General features: G+C 33.4%; 1 protein-coding gene across 1 annotated transcript; it reads right to left on the minus strand.

Moving 5' to 3' along the window:
- Positions 1–2,138: 2,138 nt before the first annotated feature.
- Positions 2,139–22,831, minus strand: LOC149790489 (octopamine receptor beta-2R-like). Its single transcript, XM_089971393.1, has 2 exons — positions 22,701–22,831; positions 2,139–4,395 (listed from the first exon to the last, which is right to left on the minus strand). Exon 2 carries the CDS (start codon positions 3,639–3,641, stop codon positions 2,433–2,435), a length of 1,209 nt encoding a protein of 402 aa, XP_089827519.1. The 5' UTR covers positions 3,642–4,395; positions 22,701–22,831; the 3' UTR covers positions 2,139–2,432.
- Positions 22,832–25,591: the final 2,760 nt, after the last annotated feature.

Raw genomic sequence — 25,591 nt, forward strand, 5'->3', positions numbered from 1 at the left:
CGAAAGCAAGAGTCAAATGTCACAGTTTACTTAAAGGGTGCATAATACCCAATAAACGTGTGCAAGGATATAACAATGGTCAAATTTAAAGTAACATGTGTCACCTTCCCCCGATCCAGCCCTTCGGTTAGTAGTGTCAATATGTGTTCTCTCTCTCTCTCTCTCTCTCTCTCTCTCAAAATAAATAATAAAAGAATCTTCCCTCTCTATGCATGATAAATACATACTAATCCCACGTTCATCGTTACTAAATGTTTTATATTAGTAAGTGAGTTAAATACGAATCTTATCATGGAGACTGGAGACAGATAAACCCACACATATAAAGGTGGACAAGTAAATCCCATATACCGCCACCATATTGACATGAAAATATAAAAGGAACTATGTTGAACAGTTCGCCACTCTGACTCCTTTTCAAGAAATCAAGTAACAACAACAATAACAATAACAACAACAACAACAACAATAATAATAATAATGATAATAATAATAATAATAATAATGAGATGGTGAAACATACTTTAAAAGAATCAGATATGGCCTTGAAGATGACGCAAACCAACTAAAGATCTCTACCTACAAGGTTTTAACAAACAATAAATATTCCCAAAAAATTGTCCCGTCCCAAGAGTTAGAGTGAAAATTATAAAACCACTATGTATACCTGAAGACTAATCGGGGTCTTCTTCCAATATTTCAACTTTGTGTCTTCAATAGTGCAAGAGGTCAATTACATTACAAATGGAGGGACAGACAGATATGAAGACATGATCCCCACTTTTTTAAACGTTGCATCGGTATAACAAACATGTTAATTTTTTCTTTACTTATTATGACTGGCAAAAGCAAAACACAAAAAAAAATTTGAATATATCTGGACTTAATGAAATATCTAATAACTATACACTTTAACAATAATGACGAGACTTTTATGTGAATGTTCAATACTAATTTATACTTTCATTACAAATATCAGCAACACAAACTCTTGCTGAAACAAACTTAATAATATGATATTTCAATTGTTCCTAAAATATAAATTTTCATATTCAGTTCTCCAGAGTTAAGAAGGATTGGTTGTGAGGAACACACAAACAATGAAGGGGAAAAGAAAAACTGTTTTTAAAAAAGCAACGCATGCACACTGCAGTTGTTATTTTTGATGATGATGATGATGATGATTGTTATTTTTATTATTATTATTACTGTTATACTCTGGCTTCAAAGGTCCTTTCTCCCATAAAAATGCATCCATCCCCCATAACTAATTTATGTTGTATGTAAACTGTCACTGTTATTTAAATTTGTTGAAGCAAATACTATCAACTAGATTATAAATAATCAACCCTTATATATAATTGTTTTGAAACGCCCTTCATTTTTCCTTATCAACTAGATTATAAATAATCAACCCTTATATATAATTGTTTTGAAACGCCCTTCATTTTTCCTTATCAACTAGATTATAAATAATCAACCCTTATATATAATTGTTTTGAAACGATCTTCATTTTTCCTTATCAACTAGATTATAAATAATCAACCCTTATATATAATTGTTTTGAAACGCCCTTCATTTTTCCTTATCAACTTACTTCAAGTAAGTTTTCAAAGGTTGGAGGCGTATCTGCTGTAGATTAAGCTATTTATTATTTCTCCTCCTCATTCGTGAGACTAATCCTATCCGTACCATGGTTTTTCCACAAAACACATTTCCTCTTCTGGGATGTGGTCTCCGCCATTTTAATGTTTACACGGAACCATCTGTTTCTGCGGTACGAAGCACATTGTTTAGAACGATATACCCTAATCCTGTGAGCTTTTTATAAACTCAAAAATTACGGTCGACGCTTTTCAAAATCTAAAAAGTTTACTTCAATTATCTATTTATCCCCAAATCGTTGACTACTTTCTGGGTCAGAAAACTGGATTTTACAAGGACTACAATTCTCTAAAACTGTATTGAATTATATATTTATTTTTCGAATTATGCAGCTTTGCTCATCGAAGACTGGATGCCTTTTTAGAGCGCTTGTATAAACCATTATTAATATATATATATGATGCCTACGATTAGCGTTAGAAAATATCTGGAAATCAATTATACAATAGAAATTGAGAGGCAGTTTGTTATTTAGTGTAGAAGTGCGTATTTTATGATGATGGGAAAGGCATACGAGTTAAACAGATGATGCATGTCAAGTGATTCTATGAAATCTAACATTTACGTGGATTCCTGAGATGTGTTAGTCAGACGAGGCATATCAAGTGTTCCAAAGAAACGAAACGCTTACATGAATTCCTGATAAACGTTCTGTAGATGCCAACAACTGTGGTTGCAGTATAAAGGTTTTATTTGTGTAAACATATAAGGCATGCCTAAATTGTAACATGGAAACGAAATCTTGAAACACATATATACTAAATAATTAGGTACGTCTTTCTACATTCAATGAAAAATTAAAACCAACATGCAATGTGTTCTTCGACTGGTTCGATTTTGTCTGGTTCTCGGGAATATTTGAAGAACTTGGTCCTGGATTATTCTGAGCCCCTATATTTTTAAAGGAAACCCGACTTGTGAGGAACAGCAGCGACGCATTCAGATTCGCATCTTCAGAAGAAATATTCTGCGTTGTATGAATAGCAATGGACGCTTCAAGGACGCTCTGAAGGCCCGTTGAAATAGTAAATAATTCTCTTTCTCGCGCAGGTCTAACTCGGTTTCTGTTCCACTTAAATAGCGATCTAGCACTCTGTTTAAATTTGCTATTGTAAAATGTAATTACGACTGGATTTGTCGCAGAACAACAGAAGTGCAGTAACGTCACCGTTGTCCATACTGGTGATAAGGAAGGGGCTCGGATTAAGATAAGCAAAATCATATAAATATATCTGGGCAAACATAGAAACATGAATGCTGTAGAGATTATCAAGAAAACTTTCATCGCTTTCAAAGTAGTTCTCGTGTAGTTGACGCTTGATGCCCCTGAATACATAGCCACCGGAAGCTGGGCAATGGCTAAGACACGATGGTGAGATTTGGCCTCAACGATTATTTTGATCAAGCATATGTCAACAACAAGGCAAGGAATGAATACGCAAAAGATGATACTAGAATATGGATACCCGGATGGATCACTCAGGTCAAACATACAGCCCACATTTTCATGAAATGTGTAGGTTCCCCATCCAAACACCGGGAAAAAGGCAAAAATGACACTCTGGCACCACACAAATGCTATCATTGTCATTGTTATAGGCTTTGAAATGAGACTGTTATATTGCAAAGGTCTGGACACAGCAGTGCATCTGTCGAGCGCAACTATCATCAAACCAAGTGCCTTGGACGAGGATACCAGGTTCTCACAAAAGCCGAAGAATGCGCATGCCTGACTCGACAAAGCCCAATCACCATACAGGTGAATAAGAGTGAAAATTGGCATGCACGTTAAAGCTGTAATTATTTCGGATGTTGACATGGAAATCAACATGGCGTTCGTTTTCGTATGCAACACAGGTGTCCTTAGAATTACAAGGATTAGAAGGACATTACTTGCTATTGTCATAACCGACAGGAGCGGAACTACCAAAATTATGCCTACAGCCAACTCTGAAAACTTGGTCAAATTCTCCATGTTTGTCAACTATTTTGTTAAATTAATGATATCTTGGTTTCACAGATCTTAAGTACATATCCTGCATATCTAACTAGCAATGCATGAATTAATAAATCACCATTGTCGTCAATGACTTAATCAACGAGGTGGAAAAATTATATTATTCATCGCTGAATGTTCTTAATATGGAAAGCAACGTTTGCTTCATAAGATCTTTTTAGCTAATACATTTTGCCGGCCATGCTTCGGGAAGGACGTATCAGACGAGATTAGAACATCATTCAAGACAGGATAAACTTCAAATTTGTCAGCTTACCGTTGTCATCCCAAAGAACAGTAACAGCTTTGAGATTATTTCCATTAACGGATGCTATTGCTGATGATCCTTTTATCTCCAGTTATCTCCCTTCTCTAGTTAGTTCATTTGACACAAATCAGTATTATATTTTCTTAACAAACTGCCACATAGCTGAAGCCTGGACTTTTAACAGAAGGACTCAATTTATAGAGCATTCTGTAAATGTCTGTATTTTCTTTTTCAATAGCTTGCATTAACGTTCGTAAAATGACAAGGAAATTGTCCAATTTCAAATATATAGCGTCTGTATTTTTCTCTGTAGAATTTCTGCCTTCAGATAATAACGTAGTTGCGAATCCCTCGTCGATGAAATAATACAACACCCGTCAGAACTGTCAAGGTTTTGAACCACGTGTGGAGTCCAAGTCTGAGAGACTTGTCACTGTTGATGTCATATTTGCTGTTATCATCCTCCTGCAATAATAATAATAATAATAAATCACAACTTCTTCCACTGATACAATGAACAGTGACAGCAATATTACAAACAACAACGAAATAGACAAGTACAGTTTGAATCATTCCTATTTGCTGTTATGACAGTCAATTACCTAACTACCAATCCACATACATATATGCTGTTATGACAGTCAATTACCTAACTACCAATCCACATACATATATGCTGTTATGACAGTCATTTACCTAACTACCAATCCACATACATATATGCATGCATGCCTCAGGTTTTCCATGCAAATGCCGTTATTATTTACTAGAGCACGTGGTGTCAGTACCTTTAATATGCCTGCCAGCATAATGATATTTTATGATATTCTGTAAATTGGCTTCGCTAATGAAAGTATATTGTATTTAACAGAAAGGAATGCATTGCTTGTGTTGGCTGAGTATTCACCATTAAGTACGCTGCCTGGTGAGAGAACATTATGATGTCACGTGGTTTAATCAAATCATGCCTAATGCATCTGTATATAAAAATATTCATAATATATATTTTTAGGCTGAATGGTAACATTTTGACACAGGTTCCGTTTATCTTTTGGAGGAGGGGGGGCTAGGTTCTATGGGGTTTAGGGTTTAATTTTTGGTCGCTTGTGAACCCGACCAACTTAATGCATCATCCTGTGAAATTAATACATTAAAGTGTCTGTTAAAAACATATCTGAAATTGGCTCTATACCCCAATTATTATAAATAATGAAATCATTTGTAATATATCACAAATAACGAAATCGTGCAAGCTGTTCAATTAAATTAAACACATAAATAAAGTAGGCAAATTACTTTCAAATTTGAGTATAATTCGGTGAATAGTATTATAGTTAATCCTGTTCAAACTTGCTAAACATTCAGGACCAGTATGTGGGACGAATGCCCATAAAGTGCCCATTTTATCTCAAATAAGTAAGTACCCACATCAAGTCTTAGCTTTGTGAAATACGACAAAAAGAGATTCTAGCAAAGTTGAAGGTTCTCTTACTCATCCTCTAAAGAAACAGTAATTAGTGCAACTGTCTCCTTGTGTACAGAAGCCAAACACATCCGTTTAAAAATTCCTATTTTTCTTTATAGTTTTAAAGCACATAAATACAGGCAAGCTCTTTTAGTGCAAAAGCAATAGGAGCAAAGTGCCTTGCATCAATACACGCCATATTGGTATTATTGGCCTGATCCGATCGTAGGTTTTGAACCCAAAACCTTCGGTCGCGTATCAAGCAGGTAAACCAATGAACCACAACTGGTTGCTCTGCTTCTTTGGATTTAAGGTATACTTACAATATAATATATGTGCCCGTCTCATCAATCAACTAATCAAATGAAAATCTATTTACTTTTAATAAAGATTCATAATTCATTGTCTATATGGTATTTTAACCTCTATAGAAAGTCTTCTATTTTGTTATTTATTTATTTTTTCACTTTTAGTGTTGCTTTCTTTTTTCTTTTTTCTTTTTAGCTGTTTCTTCTTGTCTTGATTTATTTTATTTCCCAATAGTACACCAAATAATATTTGCTGCACTAGACGAAAAATATGTACAGAATAAAATCAATATTGAACAAAAAATCTCATTAGTTTCAATGTCTATTTGCAGTCAAATCCCCAATGTCGCCGTTACTTGCAAAAAATTCCGACATGCCAAGTCATATGAATAATACAGAATCTTGAAAGATAATGGTCCTAAACATCGTTGGGTTTCATTAAAAACTATATGATATCGACCTTCATCACATTATGAGCCATGTAATTTCTCTCTCGAATTGAGAAACCCGGTCATTTTTACATGTGTACGAATCCGATGTTGATCGGCGACATACGTGGGGTCAACCAATTTCAGTCAAAAGTTGGAACACAAGATTTGATGACATCACCGTTATAAACAGAAGCAGCCAACATCATGTCATGTCTGATAAGGTAAGTGATCATCATGTGATACGCTATTCTCATTTAGCGACTGATATGATGCAGTACTCGACCAATCATTTACGAATAACATTTTCTTTTACGGCATAAGTGACGTGCATACGTTTTTACAGTTCCTTGTCTTATTCTTTCCAATTAGCATGGAAATCAGCAACACCTGAGTTAGTCTTCAGCCCACTTTAGCACTTGGAAACATTCGGCTTTTGCCGAAGACTGCAATTAAATGATCATGTTATATCTATTTTAATAATCCTATTAATATAAACAAAAGCCAGGTAACAAGAAAATAGAAGATTGTAATAGAAGCAATATGTATGCCTCAGTAAATTTATGAGAAAAACAAATTCGTTGTAAAACTTATATTACGTACAGTTAGAAGACAGATATACCTTGTATTTGATGCAATAATGTTCTGATCCACATTGGCTTACGCTCGACATCCACAGATTCCTGAACTATTTCAATTGTTCTCTAAAAGCACCATACAATTAACCAGTGAACCGACCATGACATATTCTTATTCCCACGAAGGCAAAGAGCAAATAAATCGTTTCCGAATAGTTCCATTGAAAATTTACATTTTAGGTAGAAAAAACACCTACATATACAGAACCTATTCGGAATCACATAATCCCTCTTTCAGAAATCAAATACTTACCGACAAAAATAGTACTAATTTGATCCATAACTATTACCTTAATGGACATATGCTCATGAGACCGTCATCTTCAAAGTGCCATACGAAGGAATAGCGTGCGTATCTTAATGGCTGTAGGCCTAGAGAAAATTTTGATCAACACTTCTGGCCAAACAACAACACGAAGTATATATTAACTGCTTTCAAAAGCATTCGGCAATATAATTGTGCGTGCTGCTATTACAAAATATATTCGTCCCTTGGCGCACACATTTCAAAAATTGTTTTAGATATCGATAACAAAACATAAATGTCATCATGGCATGCGTGTTCTACAGAAGTTACTAATGGAAATCATGCACAAAGTATAATTTGCCAAATCTGATTTGCGAAATGAAAGAACACACACACACACACACACACACACACACACACACATATATATATATATATATATATATATATATATATATATATATATATATATATATATATATATATATATATATATATATATATATATATATATATATAAAATAAATAAATAAAACAATGATTCGATATTTGATAAGACTACGCCCAAACATGTAAAAGGAAAGGTTACATTATATTTGAATGATCTTTCCAACTAAGATACTAAGATGCGTGAATAAACAAAGCTTTAATAGAGACGGGGGACTACTTTCATTTCACTGTAAGTAAATACCGCATTTACGGCGGCCAGCAACAAAGATTTCAGAACTATTAAGATATTTGAAGAAAAGCATCATTAGAAAATTAAAAAATTAGCCTTCACGATCACACTTTTGAGGAGACACATTCAGGACGGTGAAAATTGTTAGTGTACATTATATTAGAAAACCAGAATTGTTACACGATGAATAGAAGTGTGATGGATAATGTAATCATACATCTATTTGAAATTTTACATGCCAAATTTGAACAGAAAATAAGGGAGAATAAATGCTGTGTTTTTTTAACAGGCGTAATATATGCAACTAAATATTAAAAGATCAGAGGAAACATGTACAGAGAATGAAACTAATTGGTTAAGAACTAAACAGCTTGTATTAAGTTGCAAAAAATATTAATAATTCAGTACTGTGGAACGTATAGTTAATACTCCAAAAATCCAAAAGGACAAACAAAAAAAGTTAGGCAGTTCAGACGTTGTCTGGTAAGTGTGAGGGCATTACAAATTGAAATACGAGTAGAACGAGAGAGACAGAGAGAATAACTATTGATATCTTTTCATATTTAAGTATGGCGGTCATAAAGGCCATAAATAAGGAATGTGCTATTGCATTCGAATAATCAAACATTTTAAGTTCTGCGTGATGTAAAATATCGAGTGAGAATGGGGCATGGCAAGTTAATATGCAAAGAAAGTAACTTTCGCGTAGATCAATATCATGGTACGGTTTAGCAACAATAATACAAATGATACGTTTGGCTTATCTTTTACATTTTCAAATCTATCTACTGACGATCATCACTATGTTCCGGATTTGATGGAAGAATTCAACCTGAAAGCATATCGAGATGTCAGTGATCAGCATGTGAAGGAGGTACTTTGCTGCTCTTTCACGTGTTTGCAGAATGGCAACATATCAATAATTGCAAACAATATTCTCATCATTACTGACATGAAATGCGGATTTGCCAATTATGCACGTTTGACGACTGCAGGTGACGAATTAGAGCTGATAACAGACTATGGCATCTTCTGCATGATTGAGAGTATAATAAGAGGTGGCAATAGCACGATTTCAATTAAATACGAGGGAGCACATCATGCGTGCTATTCAGATGAAGCGGGTTAGACAAACAAAATTACTGTAATGATGAAAGTCTGCAAGAACATTTTCAAACACTACCCATTATAAAAAATAAGTTATAGAATACTTTGATTTATCGGTGTATACCGACGAAGCTGATAAATGATTACAAGGGTAAAAACAACCTGTACCTAAGGTAATATCTGCACTGAGAAATATATCATTAGTTCATTCACTTAACACTTTGAATACAGCTAAATTTAAAACTAGAATACATAACAGGATAGCATTATTTGCTCAACGACCGTGCAGAAAATTGTATATTAAACTAAATGTATACTTGAAGCAAAACACAAGCAATGGTTTCCTAAACAAAAATAGTTCTAAAAGATAATGAATAACGTTGCATGTGTAAATCAATTAAGAACTTAATGGGGGGGGGGACAATAATTATAAATATACAGATCGGTTGTTAATGAAAATAAAGATGTACAATTTGCTAGGAGAAACAAAAACGTTAACGGAGAGAAAGTGTTAATCAGTCTGAAAAATAAAACTATCAATTTGACCAAACCAACTATGGAGGATTAACAGTGTTAATGGTATCTACATGGCTAATGCAATAGCTGACGAATAATTGCGGTAATAGAACGAGACTCTGGATCAGTGGTACAAATTCACAATGACGTGAAGAATAGCGTCCAATTTTGTGACCTTAGTGTCCACTATCAGGACAGTATATAAGCTATTACACAAGTGAATAAAAAGACTTCTGGATTTTTCATGGATGATCTGAACCGTTTCTCATCACAGCGTGTTGTAGGTCAAAGTCAAAACTGTATTCATTGAGCCATGGAATAAATTGCCCACTGAACTTAGACACAAAGACACAGTGATCACATTCAAGAGGACTCTCCACCATTAATACTGGCCGCCATTTATAGCCTATCGTGTGGTGAAAAATGGCGTTAAACCCTACAACAACAACTACAACAAGGGCTCTCAAAACTCACTTATTTCTACTACAAGAAAAAACTTAAAGATCTAATAATGTTTCCTACCTGAAATATTCTCAGCATGTTTTTTATTTTTTAATGTTTTTTTTCTAATTTCATGGTGTTTGCTATTGTAATCATCTCATTATATGTTTTTTTATCTTATAGGTGTTGTCTAATGTTGTAAAGCGCTTAGAGCTTCTAAAGATTAGGAGCTATACAAAGTCCTCATTATTATTATTACTATTTTGGTCTGATAAAGACTCAAATAGTTTATTAAAGAATAGACGAAAAGTGTCAATGATAAGACTTCACAAATTTGAAATCACAATGATTGTTATTTGAGTAATAAAGAAACCTACCAGGAAATGAACCTGTTCAGATTATACAGGCAGGAGATGCATAAATCAAAATTGTTTGTTTGATGCAGTACCGGTTAGAATCAATTTTTAACAAAGCATTATTAAAGCGATATATATCACGTCGCAGCTATAAACACTTATATAATGTATCATGTTTTCATCCCTTCATCACCAATCAAATAGTTTATGTTCTACGTTTTGCTGAAAAACAGAATGGTTTGATAAGACCATAGCAATGTAGTCAAAAATGGTAGCGTATGTAGTCTCGATAACAATATGTGCAAACACTGTCTTTCAACTAAAGTCACTTAATAAATTATCATCTTCTGAGATTCTTTCAGAAATAGTTTTCCTGACTAAACCATCGTTGAAAATCTCCTGATTAAACCATCGCTGAAAATCGATTGTTTTGAATTTTCACATGTGCGACCAAAAGAAATAAAATAACTGTTTCTGCAACTGAAGTAATCGCACAGTCTTGGAGACAATTGTCATAAATTTCGTCATCATGGTTTCAACCTTCTTTCAGTTCTAAGGGGTTTCCAAATGCTGGACTCAGTCTAAAAAACAGTGGAAACTCACAAGGATACGGTAGACGGAGTAAAAATACTGAATTGTTAAAATCAACTATACTTTCTTCGATGTAATACCATCGTCATGAAATTTGATTCTAAAAAGAACTGAAGATAACGATGATAACACTATAATATCTCGTTCTTTCAAAAGATAAAGATAAGATGGAATACTTAATTCTTCAGATTCCAAACACCCAAAGTTGTTGACAGCATCATTCCCATTTGCGGACAAACACCAAAACTGAGATAAATTCATGCGGTCGCATCCATCGCTATGATTGTTTTGTGTACATGTGTGCGTGTATGAATCAAATCATCTTTACTAATTTCTATCCTACACTTAATCAATAACGTCATGTTATCAAAATTAGAATAACTTTGCCTTGCAAAATACTTTTAATCTCAATTACATCACAGTTCTTGAACATGAAAGTATGTGTAATCACAAAGATTACCAAGAAAGAACAACTACAAATTGATGATAGCTTTTAAAGGACATGGCAAAACTAATGTACAATATTGTTGCGTTATCCAATTGCGGATCCATATTCCATGTCGTAAAGACTGGCTCAAATTATATTAGTAAAAGGAAAGAAATTGATAACAAATTTGTTCCCTTGTTAATGACTTGGGATGGGTGTTATTTAGTCATTTCATGCAAATTATATTAGTCATAAAACGTCCATGTGTTATACAAATATCTCAAAAAAGCATATAATATATAAATATCTCAAAAGTCTATGTAATATAAAAATATCTCAAAAGTCTATGTAATATACAATATCTCAAAAGTCAATGTTATATACAAATATCTCAAGTGTCCATGTTATATACAAATATCTAAAAACTAAAAAGTATACTTCTTAATAATATCTTCCAAGTTTGATTATCTCTCTCTCTCTCTCTCTCTCTCTCTCTCTCTCTCTCTCTCTCTCTCTCTTGATTTTTCTCTGACACTGTGACTAATATTTTTTCACAAAAGTAATGACAGTCTCTCCTACCAAGAACCTCATTCGTCATTTTTAATATGCGTTTTCTCATATGCCACATGTGCGTGGCTTGAGAAGTATAAAATAAATAAGGTGTGTACTCATTTTCACATAGAGACAATTTACAGTGTTATTTACCTTATCGAAATAATGACATCCATTTAATAACGTTACGCACAAAATACCTAAATTGAGATTATGTGTTTGTGTGTGGGTATGCATTTGACCATAAGCTTCTTAATGGCAATTGTCAGAGCACGCTTTATGTAACATAGAAAGATAAGACGAATGAGACCAAAAGAAAGCGCCATAGTTGCATAAAACTAGAAGATACATGATTAAAGTGCTGAATTACGTCAGTATAAAATATATGTCCGAATATTTAGCAATTTGTCTATATTTCCGTCCTTGCAAAGTGCTTCCCGGTGCCTGCCAGATAAAAAAATTTTTTTTAAATAGAAATCACGATGATTGGACCCAAGAGAGGTAAACAGTACAAGAATAGAATGTCGAATGATCTACAGAAGATAATGGCATTTACTAACTCTACAAGTGCTTCAGTGACATCCAAATACGTATTCTTTCAACTTTAACCGCCAGTGTTATTATAAATTGCAAACGTATAATTAAAAATCCATATGTAGTCTAAATGAAACCATAATTGCAGACATTGCGGAAGCCGAGTACACATTATGTATCGGAATGTTTGATCCTGTAATTAAACCGAGATTTATCATATAATATTGACCAAGCGTTGACTTTTTCTAGCTATAAATATTTACTTTATAATATTTTCACATAGATAATACAAGGCCTTATAAGACATTTCCGGACAATATCAGGAAAGACGTGATTTGTGGGTGATTACACAATAATTTTGACTCTTTGTTTGCCATGGACTTTTGATGTGACGTCACGAAATTGATGCAACTCATTATACCGTAATAAGATAATAATAGAGGCGGAATAACTGGGTGGGGGACACTTCTGTATCAAACAAATATATTCTGGAAATGAAACTGATGAAGCATATGCTTTTTGTTTGTATGCGAGTGAAAGAATTCATTTCCCACCTCACCCCCAAATATAACAAAGGGAGATTTCAACTTCTTTGTCGCAGTTGCACTTGTATCTTCTCATCGAATAACGAATAACTTGGTGTAAAGATTTTCATTAGTAATGAACTCGATTAAGACGTTGTCCACTTTATTCGACAGTTATACAACTCGACTGCATTATAATCTCGCATTTGTAGACATCCTAAGTCTTGGTTCTAAAAAATGTTGGGGCTAAGCATCATAGACCAATAATAATTGCTGTAAAATTTTATATGCACTTTATGATTGACAAAATAAAATTATATTTATTTTTGTTAGCACCGAGTCCTTCCATGACCATTACTGTCCTGTTATTGCTTTTAAAGAAGTTTTGTCAAGCAGCTTCATTGAACAAAAAGGTCTAGCACGGATGCGTGTGTGTGTGTGTGTGTGTGTGTGTGTGTGTGTGTGTGTTTATTTAAATCATAGCTTGAACAATTTAAGTCATATTGCTACGATGTCTGCAGTGTGGCGATTATAACGATTATAATGATGTCTAGCACTGGGGTGTCATGCGACGGACATGTAGCATGATGTCCCACCCAGTCACAAGGCCGCCCAGTCCTAACACTAGCCTCTTAATGTTGAGCGCCAAGCGGTGCAGCTGCAAGTACCGTTTTTATAAGTCTTTGGTATGGTTCGGCCGGGATTCGAACGGCGACCTCTTGTGTCTTGAGAACGCAACAAGTCTTACATTTTTCAGTGAATGGACATAAAACTGTGTGCATGTTAAAGTCCTCGTCAGGAGATGTGCATATTGATAAATCATTTAATACCGCAGTCTTTTGTTAGATTTTTTCAGTAAATCGACATGAAACTTTTAAAATGTTAAAATCTTTCAAATGAAGACGTGCATATTTATAAGTCTATGTGCAGACTCTCGAACACAAAAAGCCTCGCGGGTTTCCATAGGTCACCATGAAACGATATTTATGTATGTTACACATCTGCATTTTTCCCTATATCGCTGTGAAACTTGGTACACGTTATGGTCATCATCTAAATGAGGGCATACTAAGAAATCTTCTCATGCCCTTTCTGAGGTAAAATTCAATAAAATATATGAAAAAAATTATATGAATGTATCTAATCTTACAGTTTTCCGTTTATTGCTGTGAAACGTAGTACATAATATGGTCAAAGATCAGCATGTTGATCGATCATTGTAGTCACGCCATTTTTTCCAAACCTTATGCACTTTCATTGACTACAGTCTCGTCTCCATTATAAGGGTAAGGGTGGAATGCAGGAAAGATGGAAGTATATTTGTGTTGCTTTATATTTATTTACCTTTATTTAAAATAAATCCCTTTCTCTCCTAAGGAATGGTGTTACACTACAAACATAAACTAGTCACTACTGGTGCATCATAGTTGCAATACAAAAACGTCAGACGAAGGGTTTGGACATTTTAGATGTGTCACGTGACTAATTATTTTGAAAATCCATAGTATGTTCGATATTAAGTATTGTAAATGAAATCATTTTTTACGGAGTTTGCTTCAGCCTATGTACATGATGGTGTAGTTCATGTACTTTTTTAAGTAATGATTCTCAGTTCAGTTGTACAAAAAGAGGTTTTATCTTTGGTATGGAAATAGTTTTTAGAAATATTAACAAACGTTTCAAATGTGTACATACCACTTAGATATTTCAGTGTACACTAATTCTCCTCTAAGCCTGGAATTCAAGTTCATACATTTTAGAAAGATTATAATTTTTACAAAAAGGAAACTATATAAATGTTATCTTGGTCAATCCGTCAGTTACGTAGTGTTTTCTTTCGTTATTGTCTCCTCCGTCGATTGTTTTATGGATTAATAAATACACTACATATATATATATATATATATATATATATATATATATATATATATATATATATATATATATATATATATATATATATATATATATATACACACATTTTAATGCAAACAGTGCTACTAGGATCGGCTAAAGTATTGTAAAGTTATCCCTCTTGTTTGTAAAACCATTGTAAAAAGATTTGAAAAACAGAAGCCATCAACGATAAAAAAATGCATAAAATTTGATAATTTCGTTCACTGATTTATACATTCTTACCAGATTGGCGCCCAGGAGTCCCAAACGCAGTAAACTCATTTGCGTTTCGAATTAAACTGGAGTTTCTTCATGAGCGCGGTCACCCTTTTTTCGTGGGCCAGACTACGTTTTGAAGCAACGGATATGATGTAGTTAACCGTCTATGATACTCACACTAATTAAGTAAATGTTGGAATTACACCTCTTCCAACATTTGTATACAAGAGTTAATTCTATTTATTTGTTCAGTTTGGTTTACAAATATAATCACTAGACACTGGAGATATTAGGATACAGTTTTTCTTTAAATGTACTGTTTTAGAAAACAGAAACCAATAAATCAATTGCGTTAGGGATTTCATGGCGAAATCAGTTTACAGATTATAAATCAATTAAAGAAATGACTAAGATTAGTGCATTTTTTTAATATCCTTGATGCTTTTTGGGGATAGTGGGTTCGGAGAGTATCGGTAGATAGAGTGTACCCGAATTAGATAGACTATTCAAATAAATTAGTATCGCCTTGCTCATACAACGAATATGTTTTAAAACTAAATATTTTATATGGCTATCATGTACAAAATTAACTTTAAGATGGCAAATTATATTGATGACACAGAAGAGAGAAAATAGGACAAAGAAGAAAGAATGTAGAAGATATATACACACCTTCTTGAAACTGAAACAAAAGACTGTTCTGAACGATGAACAAATCAACCACCGTTGTCCTACAATATTACATTATATGACCAATAAAAACGTTTCCGGTAGTTCAAGAAAATTTATCAAACATTACATATGGATTATGTTCAAACAATAAATTACTGAAGAGAAACAAGTCCAACAGTTTCTTTAATATCTACATTCGATGGTCTGCGTATCTTCAAAGATAAAGCAAATATAAAGCAATACAATTTTAGCAAAACTACCTTTAAATTCATTTTAATTTGTTTTTTTTACATACTAATCCTTTCTCGCATTGTATCAACCCGACCCCGCGCTGTCAGAAGACTTTGCTCTTAAAATAAGCAAAATAAAAGAGTGAAAGGAAACAAGCTTTGTAAAATTCAACGAATATTTTATTTCCCAAGAATACCAAGTGAAAATGAAAACAATAACTTACTGTATTACGAATTAAATCCACAAATAAAGAAAGAATTACAGACACAAGTCCTAATAATTTAAAGTCCTGAAGAAACTTCAGTAGAAGTCCAGAATAAATCCAAAAGTTAAAGGCGATTATAGGTCTGTGGTAGCTTACTGATGTGTCAACAGTCACTTGTTGAATCACAGAAATATAACTCTAAGTTTGAATGCAGTATATTCCAGTGAATGTATCTATCCAAGTATTTTATCCTATCAATTTTGTATTTTCCAAGAAAATAATCACCTGAATTCAATAATTTGAAGAAATAAAATGTCCAGCCCAAAGCTTATATACTGGACACTACATATAATACAATTTAAAAGTGCTAGATCTTAAAACACAACTGACACAAATCCACTCAGTTACCAAGATTATATAGTTCTCTACATGACATCAGGCCACAGTTAGTATTTTCTTTTAAACAAATTAAAATATTAACCTTCTAGACTGATCATAATGTTTACAAAATAAAACGTAGCCTGGATTATGTAAAATACACTGAAGAAGTTCGAAAACCTAGACCCAGACCTAAATAAACATATTTACTTCTATTAATAATTATACTGATTTTAATCCCATAAATAAAGAGAATAATTTAGATATTTATTAGTTGTTTCAAATGTCAATTCGAATCAAGCAGAAATTATTTTTTTTTTGGACAAGGTCAAGGTTACTATAATAACATGTCATGAAATAAAACATTAATAAAAAAAAACATAGAAACAAACAAATTAAATATACATAATAGTGCTCACAAACGTTGTTTAAACAAGATACTTGAATGTAAGCAAAACGTCTTGAAACGAACTGATACTACGAAAATATATCTTTATATATATATATATATATATATATATATATATATATATATATATATATATATATATATATATATATATATATATATATATATATATATATTTGATATTGTCGAGAAGGTGTATAATTCCAAATTTACTATTGAATAAAAAGTGCCAGATGTCAAGTGCGTAACTTTAACTTAGATATTGAGTTTTGTGTCCAAAGAATACTACACCCACTTTTACGAATGAATAAAATTCTGAATCCATCGGGGGAAATATTAATTATCATGGTCAACATAATTATAATGTAGCTTCGGCACAAGATGTCTACAATACGCTAAACATGAAGTTATACCGGCATCTATATTATTATAGCTTTGAGGTCAATGCACAAACCTTCTGTTTTAGAATTGTCCAAAAAGAAGGCCGCTATAAGAGATCGTATTCATAATTTGAAATGACACATTCAACAAAAACTTCGTTTTGTAGGAAGAATTTTCTTTGATTCCAGCACAGACACGGTGTCCATCTAGAAAAGTAACTTCGCGTGACTGCATGGGTTGACCAAGGGGACCTAGAAAACATTATAATAAGTGCTTCTAGACTGGTACACCAATTCGTTTATTAATTCGCTCAACATTTAATTGATTCGTCATCGTGATTGTTCTCGTAGTCTAAAGGAAACGAAGTGTCTTCTTATCCAAGCTAGCCTTTCAAAGTTTTTACTTCACGAATATTGTACAGTTCATATTATGGAGCCGTGTCATGCGTATTACGAAAGGGAAAGGATGATAATGAAGCGTAATTATAACAAGAAATTGATGTTAGTCGATTAAATTAAGTAATTATACACCAAGTGAAATAGTGATTAGTAAGCATTACTTCTGATTACTACTATTCTATTTAAAAAATACATTAATGGGGAAAAGTCAATAACTGATCGTTTTACATGATCTAAACGTATGCAATCGTCACTTTCAAAAGACAAACATATTTTATTTAGTAAATAAAGACGTTGGAATGGCAACCACCTCTTGCACATCGACATTTCGGAAATGTAATAATATTCGTTTTCATTCATATTTTAATTTGCTTTTGCACGTGATTAAGGTGGGACTCTACTACTTGTTTTCTCTGTGTGTGTGTGTGTGTGTGTGTGTGTGTGCGTGTGTGTGTGTGTGTGTGTGTGATTTGGATTTTTAACGTAGCATTAACAATTTTTCAGTCATATCGCCATGATGTATGCGGTGTGGCAATTTATAGTGATGTCTAGCACTGGGGCCTCATGCCGCAGTCACATTATCCTCACTCCTAGCCGACCAGTCCTAACACTAGCCTCTTAGTGCTGCACGCCTAGCGAGGCAGCTGTTAGTACCATTTTTATAAGTCTTTAGTGTGACTAAGCCTGATTTTTGAACCCGCGACCTCCCGCATCCTAGGCGGACACTCTAACCACTGGGCCACCGGAGCGGTCACTTGTTTTGTTAGATCTGAAATGATATGTTAGCTGTTTGCTTTATTATTTTTTTATATTGTTTTTTTTTTTAAATTTTACCTTGCGACAGATAATATCTATAGAAACCAGGAATAATTTACACCTAAACTAAAATCAATGACAATTATTGGCAATCATACAATTTAACCATAAAACTGAGAGCTAGATTTGCGGCGTTTAAGCTCAGTTTCAATTTAGATTACTATATTCCTTTCATGATCGCTTTATTCTCGTGTTCGACAACCGTTCTTTTTTATCTATATTTGGAATGAACTGCCTCTAATAAACTATTTAGTGTTGCTTAAGAGATAATGTCTCCACTCGCTACTGTCTGAAAATAACTGTATCCCAGAACATATTTTGCGATCCACAAACTTAATGGAAACAGGAAATCTTCGACATTTCAAGGTGCTTTCCGTCAACCTAAGAATTTCCTTATATATATATATATATATATATATATATATATATATATATATATATATATATATATATATATATATATATATATATATATATATACACACAGGGGCGTATTAACCATTAAGCAAAGGGGTCACCACAAAGTTGAGAAAAGGGTGAAAAGAAAAATAATCGAATGAAGATTTGTAAACAAAATTGATAAAACTAGTGCAAATTGATCATAATGTTCTGTTTCTTGATCATGGTGCACCCTAGGTTTATCTTCCCAGGTGTACGTGGAAAGGAGGTGGGCACCAAGATTTGTCAGTGCTTAGGGCACCAGTGAGCCTTATTCCGCCCCTGTATATATATATATATATATATATATATATATATATATATATATATATATATATATATATATATATATATATATATGTATGGATGTGTGTGTGTGTGTGTATATATATATATATATATATATATATATATATATATATATATATATATATATATATATATATATATGAAACTGCTGTACGCGTAACATGGAATATTGAAAATAATACAAGAAATTAATACAAAATATATCTCACGAATCATAACGAAAGAATACCAATGGGTGTAGTGCAATATGGTGCGTCCTTCACATTACCTGTCTCCAACGAATTAGCTGGCACTAATTATTTCTGGTATTCAATATGTTCTACTTTCTCGTTTAGAAAACTTTGTAGAGCCATAGAAATATATAATAATAATTCCACATATTACGGTCTTGTCGTTCTCAAATCTAATCGTCTCGGGTTTAATAATCAATAATATTGTATGCTCGTTCTTGAATCAACGATAATGTTTATTTGACTTCATTATCGGAAACAATCTAATTCGGAATACATTTTCTTGATTTAGGTTAAATAACAGTTGTCAATTGACGTCATAATCCACTCTCGATTTCTACTTCACTTAAGCGTTCGATTTACTTTTTTCGTTGATTTGTTTATTCGCTTGTTATGTCTTTTCATGTTAAGCTTTTGCCGTCGTTATGAGTTTTTGATACAAATATATTGCGGTACCTTTTTATTCCTGATATCAACGATTATGTACCCTTGAAAGTAAAGTCATTAGAAGAGGATTTTAAGATCGAATAGTTATAATATTACCTAACAGACAATGTATAAAGTTTTATGGTTTTTCTGTGCATGAAGGTTTAACAATATTTTCTAGCGTCTGAGCGAATTTATTTCTGAATCGGCATTCGCCCTACCAAATCAACTCATTAACCCCTGGAGCCACTTTTGTGCGTCAGGAGGTACTCTCCTATTTCCGAGCTCGGTAGCGTCAAGGTCATTTAAGATACAGCAAATGGGTCGTATTGCAGAGAAGTCAGACGTATCTTACAAGGATACCAAATAATCTGGACTTTCTACTCGCAGTACAAATACTTAGGGGAAGAAAAAAAAATATTTTTGATACCCGATATTTTAACACCAAAAAATTCGACCGTTGTCAGAGTTAGATTTTGTGTCCATATTTCAGACCTTTTGGCCTCAGTTCTAAGACAGACCGGACTGAACTGCACACGGACATGTGAACTTTTGCAAAACGTAGGATAAGTTTGGGACTTCAAGTTTAAAAAACGTGGCCATGAGACGAAAATGATGGGTTAAATAAGCAACAACAAAAAGAAATCCAACTTTTACCTTTCTGCAATGCGCGACTAGAATAGCCATTGACAAACGATGTTTCTAGCACAACTAAAATGAGGCCAAACGAAAATCACTTGGATGCAGATTTTATTGGATGTATTTAGAAGTAGTCCCTAAAATGTGTTTCCTACTAGTACTTCAGGCGAAAATAACAAAAGCTCATGTGGTTAATGAGCTAACAGTATTCCCCACCAAATTAACACTAAAATCTGCGATCAGTTATGAGCCAATATGGCCACTGAGTGCATCTTTCTAAAAATGTTAGCTCTTGTCAGCACATATATGAGTTTTTAACTGAATGATGTTTATCTTATAGAGACTGGTACAACATAAATCAGAGTGAAAATTATCACAAATTGCAAATTAACATATCAGAAAAATGTCTCTTTATGTAGACAAAAAAAATTCCTATCGACAATATTTACCACAAAAACACACATCAATCCGATTAAAATATTAAATACGTATCAACAAGTAGTCATGAATATCATGTCCTAGTGACCTTTGGAAAAGTCATTAGACTGTCAATTAAAGCGTTGCGTTGAAGAGAAAGAGTTTTCGTTAGCATATTCCAAGTTATGTTTTGCTCTTTCGACAGTGTGAATGCTATAATTTGATTAGCAAATCAGAAAGTCAGCAAACACGACCTCGTATCGGTGCTGATCAGATTTACACGTGGATAGATAGATTTCAATTTAAATCAAATCGAAACATGCTTATCTATTTTGACATGTCACGGAATGTCTAATCGTTTTGAAAGTCTTAATGAAGTAAAGAAATAATTATTTATCTGTTACAGAGCTTCATGGTGTTTATTCCATCCATTTTTGCTTTCAATGTCGAAGTTCTCATTGGACGCTTTCTAGGGTTAACTTTTAAAGAATTGATTAACAAAGACAAAATGAATAGAAACAAAGTGAAATAAAGACGCTTTACCCTGAAAAATATAATTGTCTATTTATTTTACTAATTTGCCAATAGTTTCAAAGATTAAGTTACGAAATTTACTCTTACGTTTGTCTCCATGCCATATCTCTCTACGATATCTAAAAGTAGATATATCTTCAAGGGTCAAGCAAAATATAGAAAATTACATTTCATAATCTAAGCTAAATCTGTAAAAGAAATATCTGATGTGTTACGTGTATGTTTGTTTTTTCTGTGTATTTGTTGTTGTTTTGGGCTTTTGTTTGTTGTTTGTTGGGGTTGGTTGGTTTGTTTGTGGGCTTTGGGGGTTGGGATAGTTTTGGGATTATTATCTCAATTAGCACGAAATACACATATATGCACTGTAGAATTTCTTCTCTCTCGCTTTTAGCTAACAAAACTTGGTAGAGAACACATATAGGGTCAGATAATGTACTTGTTAAAAATCTCCCATCTTTCCAGATGCATTACGGTACGCTAAAAGATTTAACTGTTAACTTAACCATATTCATAGTTTTGAACATTTGCAAATTCATTCCGGTTTATTATTGTATGAAATTTTATATCATAATCTTAAAGAGAACACGTTTTCTAAGGTGATTGCGGTTTCTTTTAAGGGAATCAACATCGCTGAAATCTAATGGCAATAGTAATCATGAAATAATTCAATAGTCCTTCGGTTAGACCAATAATCATCCTTTCTTATTTCAACTTTATCTTTTGTGTCTGCAATTTGTCTTGTTTGTCTCCGTTTTGAATGTTGCCTTGGACAAAGATTAAAGGAGAGTCGAAAGCGCCAATACTATTAAAACTAGTTTTGCTCTACTCTCTGTCAATTCGTTGCGGTATGTTAACACTTCCTTTGGGAGCTCTCTAAAGTTTTTATATTATCAATGATACAAAGTTGTGATTGCAGGTCGACACAGTAAGGTAAATTTCTTGGTTACGAGGCACACATATGTAATGTATTTATGGCTTTAATGATGTTGTTTCTTAAACCTATTATAAGGTTCTAAGAATCGATTATTTTTAAGTAAATATGAAAATATCCAAAGGCCGCTCTCTCTCTCTCTCTCTCTCTCTCTCTCTCTCTCTGTTGACCAGCGTATCAAGATAATGGCGAAAATCCATGAATAGACGAGGATAGAGGATTTTCGCTTGTACAATACCACAAGGTTTCTGGGCATATAAAGAATGATGGTAAATGTTAAGTCAAACCGACTGAAGAAAGACAAACCGACCGAAGAAAGAAAGAGAGAGAAGGGGGAGAGAGAAACAAATTTATGGTCGGTAGCAATGTTAATTAAAGTAGAATAATGGCTTAGATCAACTTTAAATATATTAAAATATGTTAATTACCTCTTGTTGGCTAGTCGTTTCGCTTAGCTTATAGTCCACGCTAATTTCCTTGCGCCTGTACGTCAATGCATTGATGAGAGTTCAGTGTTCAAGAGTCTATATGCATGTAGGCTTAGTGCTCTTCTTTCTTCATTAAAACCATCTTTCATGTCTAAATCATAAGGGTAACTTATATTGATTTAATCAATATGAATACAGATAGAAACTCAAAAATGAAAACAATCAACTTATCAATATGAAAAGGTGATTGTGAATAGGCACAAAAAGACAGAACTACATTTTGTAGCGGACGCACTCGGCAGGGCTGTCAGTTCTTCACCCAGTCAATACACAGTTGCCGCTTATTAATCTAACACCGTTCAAGTGGCAAATATATGTATTTTTATCACATAGTATGTATAGTTTTCCTATAGTATGTGCAGTTTCATACTTTTGATATTACCACACGTGAAAATGTCCAAATAAGCGCATGAAATTAGTGTTCAGTATCATCTTTACTGATTGGCTGGGATAGTGGGAAACACTTTTTAATCCCGTCTTCTGGAATGATTGGTTTTGAATGAATAGTTTTGGCGGCCATTTTTGAACTCGACTCGCGAAAGGAAATTGAGGAAAAATTACCTCTGATGTCTGAATATGGATATGTTACCCCAACAGGGGTTTGTTATGTCATGTTTAACAATATAATGAGAAACATGGCGTAAAACTACAAGACAAGAACAACAATAAGAAGTAACACTAAGGGTATTGCTTATTTGATGGCGGGGTGGGGAGAGGAAGCGGTATATCTGTAACATAGATATAGAATCCACTGTATATACAAGCGTGGTTTAAATGTAAACTTACAGAAGTAAATAAACTCACCTCTGTTCACAGAAGAATTTGGACATATATGGGTCTCCTAACTGACAGAACTTGATCCAACCACAGCATCTTAACGCTTTATATATGGGATGCAAATCCGGCTCAAAACGACTTTTTTATACTTCTTCTGTACAGTCTATTGGTCCAGTCAATTACTGCATATATCCGGTCACAAATGCATTGCAGTAAATGTGACAATTGCTGCATCCAGTAATCCTATTTTACACAAAAATCGCAACAATGTAATATTTAGTTCTCTAGGCCTTATGTTTACTGTATCATTGTGTCATCAAATCGCATTAATCATTCTGTTGTGAAAAATGATTTTGTCTTTATAAAATGTTCTGTTTATTTGGATGGAAGCTTTTTTTTTTGATTTATAGTTTGTAAAAAAGTACAATCTACTTTTACAAGTTCAACCTTTTTGGGACTATATTTTATGCACAACAAATGAAAGGTACACCGTCTGTCAGAATGAACGAAATTATTTCTTCTTCTTTCTATATAAATAATTTCCACTAAATTAAAAACTATGCGATAAAAATAATCTCAAATGGGTAACATTAATTTTATGAAACTCTTGAAATATGTCCAGCTTCTGCTCGCCAAGGCTCGCAAAAGATGGGCATTATTCAACTCGTTTCATGCATTCAATATTAAATCGTTCATCAGTTGAGATCCGCTGTATGTGACATAAATAAAATATATGTATAGTATGTACGTTGTATCAATGATATACAACTCGTAAACATTTTTCGTTAAAAGGAAACGAGGGATGTGAGGAGTTCCTTCACTCGCCCAATACACAGTTACCCGCAACATATCGGAACTCCATTCAAAGTGCAAACTATTTGTATTTTTATGTGATATAAACATAATATATGTATAGTATGTACGCTGTAGCAATGATATACCCACTCGTTGTATAAATTTTTAATTAAAAAGAAAATCGGCAAGCCTCGTTTCCTAGTAAGAAAAATGCATAAGTCTCGTGCTATGTCATTGATACAGCCTACATACTATATATATATATATATATATATATATATATATATATATATATATATATATATATATATATATATATATATATATATATATATATATAGATAGATAGATAGATAGATAGATAGATAGATAGATAGATATCACAGACATAAAAAACAACATATCATTTAAAATGTGAGTATAAAGCAGATTCTACTGGCATATCAAATTGTGTTCCGCTCATGCGCAATATTATGAATATATAAACATTATTTCAAATGCAGGCTTGTCTACTCATTCATTAATCATAAATAACATATGAACATAACGATAAACGTTAAATTTGTCGGTTACGAGCTTATTTACTGTAGCGTATTTAATGCTTTGTTGTTGTTGATTCTTAAACCTATTAAAATGTTCTGAAACTCGATCAATAATTATTAAATATAAAAATGTCTAGATGGTCGCCCCCGCACTCTCTCTCTCTCTCTCTCTCTCTCTCTCTGGATTATCGTAGCTAGATACGGTCGAAAATTAATTGGGGCTTTTCGCTTGCCTCTTACGACGATGCCTCTAGACATATAAATGATAGTAAAGTTTAGTCAAACCGTACAAAGAAGAGAGAGAGAGAGCAGTTGCGTCACTGGAGGTGATGGTGCGGACCGCACCGGGTGACACCATCAGAAGGGGTGACACCAAAATTACTGTCTATAACATTTTTGAATTTTTGTGCAGGAAAGAGGTCCATGGGGGTGATGTCATGAGTTACCGCACTAGGTGACAGCAACCCTAGTGACGCCACTAAGAGAGAGAGAGAGAGAGAGAGAGAGAGAGAGAGAGAGAGAGAATTGTATAGTCTTTAGAAATGTTCATTAAAGCAGAAGAATGATTTAGATGAACTGTCAATACATTAAAATATTTTAATTACCTCTCTTGTTGGTTCGTTATTTTGCTTAGTTTCTATTCCACGCTAATTTCCACACTCCAGTACGTGAATGCCTGACAGCTTATGTTCAGTGTACAAGGGGCTAACCGTGTTT

This window comes from Sinohyriopsis cumingii, chromosome 10 (assembly GCF_028554795.1).
Source record: "Sinohyriopsis cumingii isolate HCF-2022 chromosome 10, ASM2855479v2, whole genome shotgun sequence".
In the NCBI taxonomy this organism is placed as follows: domain Eukaryota; kingdom Metazoa; phylum Mollusca; class Bivalvia; order Unionida; family Unionidae; genus Sinohyriopsis; species Sinohyriopsis cumingii.